The sequence below is a fragment of the Sciurus vulgaris genome, assembly GCF_902686455.1.
Source record: "Sciurus vulgaris genome assembly, chromosome: 1".
NCBI classification, from domain to species: Eukaryota; Metazoa; Chordata; class Mammalia; order Rodentia; family Sciuridae; genus Sciurus; species Sciurus vulgaris.
Window position 1 is genome coordinate 117,446,606 of NC_136461.1, and position 9,886 is coordinate 117,456,491.

The following is a 9,886-nucleotide window of genomic DNA, read 5'->3' on the forward strand; positions in this document are numbered from 1 at the left end:
CCTATCAAAAGCTGAAGGATCTACCAAGACTGCTCTTTCTCTTCATCCATGGGGTCACACATAAGCACCACATAAATCTAAACATACCCATGTGAGTCTAACTTTCTTGAGAAGTGCTTGCTGTGGTCTACCCTCCCTTCTTCCTACCATGTTTCTTGACAACTGTTGGGTCACACCTTCCTAGAGGAATCTCTAGGGTGACAGAATTTGGGATCTCTCACCTGAGAGCATGAATGCAGTAGATCACCCGGGGGCATGTTCTTCTTGTCATAGAATTGTCTGTGGTCTCTGGAAAGAAGGTCTAGAGGGGAAACGAGCCAGTTATTGCCAATTGGGGACCTCTAAGCAGCACAAGTATGTACAGAGAAGCCAAGCAATTGGGTTTTCCCTCTCCAACCTGAGGTGTGTGTTACCCTGTTGCCTGAGGCTTCTTAGGGTAGTCTCCTCAATAATTTCTAGGCAGCTCAATATAAAAGAAAGGCAGCTGGGCATGGTTTGCGCACCGCCTGTAATCCCAGCTGCTCAGGCTAAGGCAGGAGGATCATGAGTTCAAAGTCAGCCTCAGCAACTTAGTGAGACCCTAAGCAACTCAGAAAGACCCTATCTCTAAATAAAATATAAAAAAGGACCAGGGATATGGCTCAGTGGTTAAGTGTTCCTGGGGCTCAATCCCCTGTGTGTGTGTGTGTGTGTGTGTGTGTGTAAAAGAAAGGCACTGAGGACACACTAAGCCAAGACTCAGTCATAGCCACACAGTCACGGGATACCCTAGTTTAACTCAAGCTCGGATGATGCCATTGAGGCTATAGGATGCAAGCCCCTATCTTCCAGAAAATATAGGCCCCAGTCACTTACAGCCACAGTAAGCCCATGCCCCTCACCTTGGACTCTCACCAGAAAGGTGGTATGCTGGGGAGCTGGCCATGCTCCCATAGGGAGACCAATGAGGTATGCATTGCCAGGGAGTACAAGGCATCAGATTATGTCATCCCTGTCTCCATGTCAGAGGCCCCTGATCAGTAGTGGCCCCTCTAAGAATGAGTCACCCCAGGCATGTCTACCCTGCCTACTATAATGAGGCCTAAACTCAATACATCTTGGCTACATTTGGATGAAGGAGCAAATCTAGAGACTTAGTGTCAGTCCCCCTGAGGGCCCATGCCCTCTATTGCATCTGCCTCCCATCAAAAACAAACAAAAAAAGTATCTTTCTTTACTACTGTTTCCTCATCTTATAATTCCTACAGGAAGGCAAAACAAAATGGAAAGGAACCATGTCTTAGAGAATCCTATCATGCCTTAGAGTTCTTTACAAAGAATTTGCACAGAGCATGTGGATCCCATCATAAGACAAAACAGGGCAGGGTTCTTTATCCATTGTACAGTTGAGAAACAAATTGAGATTGACAGAGTAAGTACATGCAGGTGTGCATCCATCTTGGGCCTAGGCTTCCAACTTGAAGTCTACCACCTAAGGATGTCCTTACTTCATTGAAATCTTATGGAAAGACAGCTGGCTGATGTAAGTCATATCTCCTGCGTAACATAGGGGGATCCACTGCATAATGGCAATAGTGCAACTCAAGCCAGAGGGCCATCACCTCCTTTTGTCCTAGGGAAGTGGAACAGAGACTAAGGTACTTGGTTCAAAGACATCACAGTCCTAAGGAAACTGTTCTCTTAGAGTCATTTAGAAGCTATATGGAGACGGGGGCTAAAGAGCCCAGGAAGATAAAGCTTATAGGGCTGGGGACTGATGAAGGGTAAAGATAAAACGACTATCTTTTTTTTTTTTTTTTTTCCAGCGCTTGGAAGGAACCCAGGGTCTCATGCGTGCTAGACAAGCACTCTGCCACTGAGCTACCACCCAGAGACCCAACATGAAAACAATCTTGAGGGCCCAGTGTTACCGAAGGCAGACCGATGTGGGCTACTGCAGACAGCCAAAAGTTGATGTTGTCTGTGTGACGGAAATGCAAGCCTGTTGCCTGAAAGGGAAGGAAAGAGGAGAATTTATTTCCACAACTGTCAGTGTTCCTTATGGGCAGAGAGTTAAAGAGTCAGTGACTTAAAGAGTCAAGAGGAAAGGGTTGTGGAAGCCAGAGGACCCTGCCCTGTAGATTTCCCACCCTCCCAGAACATAGAAACAAGAGAGAGAAACGACCAGGAATGGATGATCCAGTTGGACATCTGGAAAGGATGGCACAGCGGTGGGGCTATCAATCCAGTAAAGGGGAATCTAGAGCTCAGAGGAGGGTTCAGCTGGCTACAGCATAGAGAAGAGGCACATGCCCAGGAAGGAACCTCAGGGTGGCAAAGGCCACAAGAGTGTGGCCTGTGGGCAGATAAGTCCATAAGCAGTTCTAATCTCAGGGTCATCATTATTTTTTTTCCCTTTGTGGTGCTGGGGATGGAACCTAGGACCTTGCACGTGCTACGCAAGTGCTATACCCCAAACCCATCAGGGCCATCTTAAAAACACCACCTAGCAAGTGCCCTTGCGGCTAAAAATGATCCACACCCCAACTGACTGAGAGACACTGATTAATACCTGTTGTCACAGTGCAGTGATTAATAGCATCCTCTCTTCATCCTTAACGTGTCTGGATTTGGATATAATAAATTATATGGTCACCCTACCCTCACAGCTGCAAGGAGAATGGGTAGCTTGAGAGGAAGAATGTAGAAAGTACCCACCTGGTACCGCAGCTGCTCCACATCATAGATCTTCTTCAAGGGAACCACAGAAGGTGCAAAACAGTGGCCCAGTTTAGCCAGCAGCACTCCGTTACGGAGGCTCTCCTCCAGCTGCACGGGGGAAGGAAGCTCCTCCTTCAGGCAGGCCTCCATCCAGCTATGAGCATGAGAGCAGAAAGCCTTCTCATCCACCCTGGTGGACTATACTGGTTTATTCCAACTGCAGGATCTGTCTTCCCCCTCCCCGCCCACCCCTGCCTCCCATTTTGCCCCATTGCCTGACTGATCCCACCTTTTTCAGAGCTGTCTCAAACACCTGGACTAAACAACCCTCAGTCTCACTGACCCCAGAAAATCCTCCCTCAGGGATCCTGCACCTGCCCATCTTCAGTGAGGCTTAAACAGACTGTCCTTGTTATATAACATAAGCTTTCATTCGGCCTGGCGATTGAACCAAATGGAATCTGCTACTTCTTTCATACTGCATTGTTCCCTGGGAACGTGGGTGCAGAAAGCTCATGTTGGCTGGAATGATCTACATGGCTCATAACCCAGCTTTGAGGAGGAGGAGAATGGAGACACCCTAGGCTGTTGAAAGGGGAGCAGCAGAAGTGGTCAGAAAGGTCATTGATCTTGGAATCAGAAGGCCCACTTCTCATACCATCTCCCTCACTTCACCTCTGAGCCTCAGGAGCATAATCTGCAAAATGAAGATAACACTACCTGTACTTCCTGATTCAGGGGACAGCTGCCAGAATCAAATGGGCTAATGAATGTGAAAATGCTTTGACTATGAATGCAAAATATTGTTATTATTGGTGGTTGTGGGAGAGAGAGAGAATAAGGGCTCCTCAGATTTCCAAAATCTCCAAATTTTGCTCTATATTGAGTATGTTTCCAAAGACAGCCAGTCACATTCTCTTTCATGGCCTCCCTATCACAGACACCTGATTTCCTGTCAACTCCATTCTACCTACTTATTGGGAGAACATTAAAAAATAGACTATTGGAACCAGGCACAATGGCACATGCCTATAAACCCAGTGTCCCAGGAGGCTGAGGCAGGAGGACCACAAAGTCAAGGCCAACCTCAGTAACTGAGTGAGACCCTATCCCAAAATAAAAAATAAAAGGGACTAGGGGTGTGGCTTAGTAGTAAAGCATGCTGGGTTCACTTCTGAGCAGGCCCCCCCATCACATACACATTCAAAAAGAAGAGATTGGTTAAAAGGAAAAAATTAAGTATTTATCCTGCCCTTCCTGGACAAACTGGATGGTAGAGTAACCAAACAGTCCCAAGATGATGAGGGAAAGTTTTGTTTGGTCTTGTTTGAGAAGATTTTCAGCTGATTAATGAAGAAGAAACAACAGAATTAGAAAATAGTCATTTTTCATTTCCAACAAACTAATAAATTCTGGTGGACCAACCATGGAGGAAGGCATTAGATGGAAGGTTAATGGTGAGTGTTGTGAAATAAAGAAAAGGCTATAATCTGAACCCCCAGATCACTCTTAGCATCACTAAAAGTGGGACAAGCAGACACTGTGTTCCTCCACTGAGGTATGATGTGAAACACACACCACCACCAATGAAGTCTTGTCAAAAATGTTGAACCTGAATCTAATTAAGCCTTTAGAGCCAACATTCATTTATAGGAAATTTGGGGTTTAGAGGAACAAGTTGAATGACACAAGGAAGCAAATAGAGTCAGAATGTAGGATGTTCTACAGGAAAAGTGATCCAGTTTCTTAAACAAGTCAATGACATAAAAACGAAAAAGGGGAGGTGAGCTGCTCTGGATTAAAGAAGACTTAAGAGGCAAGTGTAATATGTGAGCTTCTTTAGAACCGTATTTGAATAAACTGAATGAAAAAAAACTGGTTGTTTTTTTAGACAATCAGGACAATCTGAAAATTGCCTGGGCATTGATCTTACAGGGACTGACAGATAATTTAGTTGGGTATTATAATGGCAGTGTGGTTATGTAAGCAAACGTCCACAGATTTTGGAGATATGTATTGAAACATGAAGGGGGATAAAAAGATGTAATATTTGAGGTTTCCCTTAAAAAAACAGAACACGCTGACCCATGCAAGTAATCCTAGCAATTTGGAGACTAAGGCAAGAGAATCACAAGCTCAAGTTTAGCCTGGGCAACTTAGCGAGACTCCATCCCAAAATCAAAAATCAAAAAGGGCTGGGAGTGTAGATCAGTGGTAAAGCACCTCTGAGTTCAATCCCTAGTACCAAAATAACTCCCCCCAAAAAACAGAAGATGCTATTTTAACTCACCCTTTCCCCACAGAACCGACCTTTGTCCCATTGCATCTGCTTTGGGAGCAGGTGCCTAGGGTGGGAGTGAAAAAGGCAGACCAGGAGGAGTCCATCTTTCTGGACTTCACTCACCGCTTGGCTTCTTCCAGCCGACACAGGTACTGATAGGCAACATTCTGCCTCCTCTGCTCATCCATCTCCTCAGCTGTGAGACGTTCATCTAAGGGGTGAAGATCAGTGAAGGCCTCAGTATTGAAGCTTTAACAGACTTCCCTAGGCAGCCCTGCTTAGAGTCCTGAATGCGTCCCCATTCCTCTTCCAGGACACTGCTTATCAGGGGGGCCTCATATGCCAGAGGCATTTCTTCCCTTTCTTCTGTAGCCATCTTCCTGTCCTCCTCCTCCTTCCTAAGTCTACTTCATGGCCTTCCCTTCATCTTGCCCAAGCAGGGCTGTCCAGAACCTTCCCTGGCTGAGAATTTAGCACTTTAACTATTCCTAATTAGACTCTGAGTTCTCTAAGAGGGGGACCTGTGTCATCCTCATCAGGTGCTCTCTCAAAGGCTCAATTAACAGAACCAACCTGGATTCATCATTCAACAGTCACTCATACCTCCTTTTGACCAGGCCCTGGGCACTAGTGGACTCTATTTTTCTTCTTCCTTTCTTTTTTTAATGGTGCTGGGGATCAAACCTAGGGCCTCATGCCTGCTAGGCAAGTACTCTACCACTGAGCTATATGCCCAGCCCCCAGACTTTATTCTTAAAGAAATATGGAGATTATGTCAGGTATAGTAGCACATGCCTATAAACCCAGCAATGAGGAAGGCTGAAGCAGGAGGATTAAAATTTCAAGGCCAGCCTCAGCAACTTAATAAGACCCTGTCTGAAAATAAAAAACATAAAAGGGCCGGGGATGTAGCTCAGTGGTAGAATTCCCCTGGGTTCAATCCCCAGTACTACAAAAGTAAATAAACAAACAGAAAGGGGTAAAAGGTGGTCTAACAGAGGGAAACACACCACTCACTTGGGATTAAATGGAAGAACAAAGATAATTTTTTAAAATCACAAAGGTACTGTAGTTATCCTTTTGTTATAGGTCACCAAGGAGCAAAATAACTTTCAAGTTTAAAATGCAGACAACATTCTGACCTTTAAACTTGAGAAGTGGGAATCCCTTAAATAACACTGTACTCCTACTCTGCCTTAGCCATAACCTCCATTTATGCTTCTTCCTCCTCCTCTCCCCCAACTCTATATTCTTTTTAGGGAAGATAATACAAAATCAAACACAAAGGGTGAGAAAAAGCTAAACACACCCACCAGGAAAAGAACAGAGAGGACTTGCAGAGACAGAGCATTTAATGTCATTCTCACTCCTTATCCTATTTCCTCATATTGCATGTCTCCAATATGATTTAGGAGAGGGCAGAGCAAGAGCAGTTATGAATTGGCAGTTATGAAAGTTAAAATATACACGTCTCCAAGTACAGATTTGAAAGCACTGGCCAACCACAGGAAATCCATCAGTTCCTCTGAGGGGGTGTACAAGGAACAAGTGTTGGCTGCTAAGCATGGAAAATAAAACAGTGAGTGACATCACCTCAGAGTTATGAAATGAGGACTGAAGGACTTTGCATGCACAACACACACTCTCTCATACACACAGTGTCTAATAAAAAATAAGTATTTTTCCTGCCCTCCTTAGGTTGGAATCAGTTTTCCTTCAAGAGATGAGTGGACATGGACTTTACTCTCTGAATCCTAATGGAGGAGCCGGTGAAGGAAGAACTAGCAGGTTTTGCTTTTCATTCAGATGATCTGATGGAAACCTTCTGCCTTTCTATCCTTCCAAACCCATCTCTGTTCCTAACACAGTATTTTTGAAAGTGAAACCCAAGGACTATCTGCATAATCCACTTGGGGAAGAAGCACTGCGGCGCTTATTATAAATGCTGATTATGGATTCCAATCCAGATCTACTGGAGCGGAAGCTCTGGGATAGAACCCAGGAATCTGAGTTTAAACAAGATTCTCAGGTAATTTCGGCACCCTGAAGTTTGAAAGACACTGTCTCAAAGTCCAAGAGTTCCCCAGGCCCCTTTAGGAGTCCTGTTCCTTGGCAGAGTTTGGTAAGTATGGCAGTCATCAATAACTGCTAAATGTTAAGGAACCATCTAGATCACCTACACTGTCCCGACCCTGGAGTCCCACAATTCGGGAATAAGACAGAAAGTTCTCTGGAAGCTTTGGAGCGCGGCATGGCAGTCAGGGCGTTTCACTACTGCTTACGGTGCTCGGGCCGGTGGGCGCAGGGACTGTGCGTCCTCCCCACTGAGCAGTTCCAACTCCCATCGCCTAGCAATCTCCGCACCCAGCCCCCGCCCCAAACTCTCCCGCGATGGCCAAGACCCCACGAGCGGCAGCCCTGCTGGACCCTCCTCCGACCCCTTCAGCACTCACAGGCCAACCGGCCCCGGGCCGCTCCTCGCCTCTCCATGTTCCTCCTTCCAGGTTTGAATCTCCCGCCGCTGGGTCACCGCCCCTCTCCTTTGCCACTCTGGGACAGGACACTTCCGGTCCACGCCGCAGGGAACCCTGGGATTTGTAGTCTTGGGCCGCGGAGTCGGGCAATTCAGGTGAGGAGAGGAATACCACCTGAGGCGGCGCTCCCCTTAGCTTTCTGTTCCTCCAGGGCTTCTTCGTTGCCATACCGTCTTATTTCAGGTAGCCCTGCCCCTAGTCTTGCCTGTCATTCCTCACTAGTGTTCCTATTAACCCCTGTCCCGTTTCCCACTGTATTCCTGGGTCTGGCTAACTTGTGAGCCTACTAGGTACTATGCGCTAAACTAGGTGGTGAAGGCAGAGATGGGTGGATGCAGTTAATGCTCGAGATAGGTCTACTGTTCTAGAACGAACAGACATGTAGTCAAATACATTAGAAGTCAGTGATACACAAGAGGAAGGGAGTCCTTGCAGTGAAGGGTAGGGCAGAATTCCTTTTGGAGCCGACAGTCAATCTGGGTTGAAAAATAAAAGAGAAGGAGGGAGGCGTTCTGGTTAGTGGAAACAGCTTGTTCAAAAGGTGATTTGGAGAAGCCCGGTGCAGTGGCGCAAGCTTGTAATTCCAACAGCTCAGAAGGCTGGCGCAGGAGGATCGCAAGTTTGAAGCCAGCCTCAGCAACTTAGTAAGACCCTGTCTCTAAATAATAAAAAATTAAGAAAAAAATTTAAAAAGGGCTGGAGCTGTGACTCAGTGGTTAAGCACCCCAGGTTCGATTCCCCTCCGTAAAAAAAAAAAAAAAAAAAAAAAAGGTGAGGGGGGCGGGTTTGGAGAAATTAAACCGAATTCAGTTTCAGGGGAGATCAAAGTTCAGTCAGGGAGAGGCAGGATGGGATCTTTGAGGTCAAGCCAGGTCCCACAGAACCATGGGCATCATGGTAAGATGTTGGAATGGGGTCTGGTGAGTAATTATCAGTCAGGGAACCCTTTAGACATAGGTCAGGACCCAATTTACATTTTAGAAAGATTCCTCTTACACAGGACTTGGAGGAAGATGAAGCTAGGGACAGAGACCAACTGAGAGGCTAAGGCAGTAGTACTGGTGAAAGATAATAAAGACCTGAACTAAGAAATGATAATTATAACAACAATTATCCTGAAAAATATTTTTTGGTATGTTTTCTGATGGGGTTCCCTCATCTGGCATTTTACCCTTATCCATCCCTGACACTCCACTCCAGCAGCCAGGCCATCTATGCATCAGGGGAGATGTGTGAATGGGCAGAAAACAGAAAATATTCAAACCTAGAGCCTTCAGAGGAACAAAGATTCAGTGCTGAGGTAAAACTCAGAAAAGTAAGATTTGAAGATAGTATTTCCCTGAAAACCATAAGGGATTCATTCCTCTTGTCGCTTAACAGCTGGGGGAAGTAGAAAGAGTCCAGATGTTGGTGGCTCCTGGTGATAGGAGTTCCACATCCCACTTCCTGGAGAGGCTGGGAAGGCTTCCTGTAGTACAGGATCCTGAGAAGAAGAGTTTCAGAATGAGCCAGGCAGATACACCCTTAGCTGTACAGAAATTCCCTAAGCAACAAGAAATGAGGTTCCTGAAAGAGTTACCCATCTCTTCTGCTTGGGTCAGTTTCTGGGCCTAAAAGAGTCAGGAGAATAAGAAGAAGGGAGGTGTCAGTGGACACCTTTGTGAATAAATGGCTGAGGACTAAATGGGCCTCCCCTCTCAAGTCTTGGTAGCTCATATCATCATATCATCTCCTCTTGGACCCCACCCTGGGAGAAAGAAGATAGCAAACCCCCTGATGACTCACATTGTTTGCATAATCCCAGCGGAACTGCAGCATGAAACAGAGATGAGCAGAGATGTATTTCTTGCACACCAGAGTTACGCACCAACACATAACGGCAATATGTACTGAGCACTTATATGCTTGATACTGTATTTAGCATCATCTTATAAGAACCATCTTATTTAATCTTCACAATATAGATGATAAACTGAGGCTCTACATAGTTAATAAACGGTAGAACCAAGATTTAAATTGTATAGTCCCCTTCCAAGTTTATGTTTATATAGCCACTATATACAGTTTTGCCTCCAAGGTCATGGCCATGAGACTATGGAAAAGAGGCTGCACTGGACAGGAATTTCAAAGGTGGAATCATTAGCCAGGTGAAGTGGTACATGCCTGTAAACCCAGCAACTTGGGAGGCTGAAACAGGAGGCTTGCAAGTTGGAGGACAGATTCAGCAAATTAGGGAGACCCTCAGGAACTTAGTGGGACACTGTCTCAAAATTTTAAAAAAGGACTGGGGATGTAACTCAGTGGTAGAGACCCTGAGTTCAATCTCCAGTGGTGAAAAAACAGAAAAGAAAAGAAAAAGCTGGGCACATGT

The 9,886-nt window shown here is 45.7% G+C and overlaps 1 protein-coding gene across 1 annotated transcript in view; it reads right to left on the minus strand.

Annotated features, from left to right (window-relative positions):
- Nucleotides 1-7,517, minus strand: part of IQGAP3 (IQ motif containing GTPase activating protein 3) — a 42,847-nt gene extending 35,330 nt beyond the window's left edge. The window contains 7 exon segments of the mRNA XM_079105026.1: nt 222-253; nt 255-275; nt 278-301; nt 1,911-1,988; nt 2,698-2,854; nt 5,105-5,192; nt 7,435-7,517. Of these exon segments, the coding sequence (XP_078961152.1) occupies nt 222-253; nt 255-275; nt 278-301; nt 1,911-1,988; nt 2,698-2,854; nt 5,105-5,192; nt 7,435-7,471 (437 nt within the window). The 5' untranslated portion in view covers nt 7,472-7,517.
- Between the last annotated feature and the right edge of the window lie 2,369 nt (nt 7,518-9,886).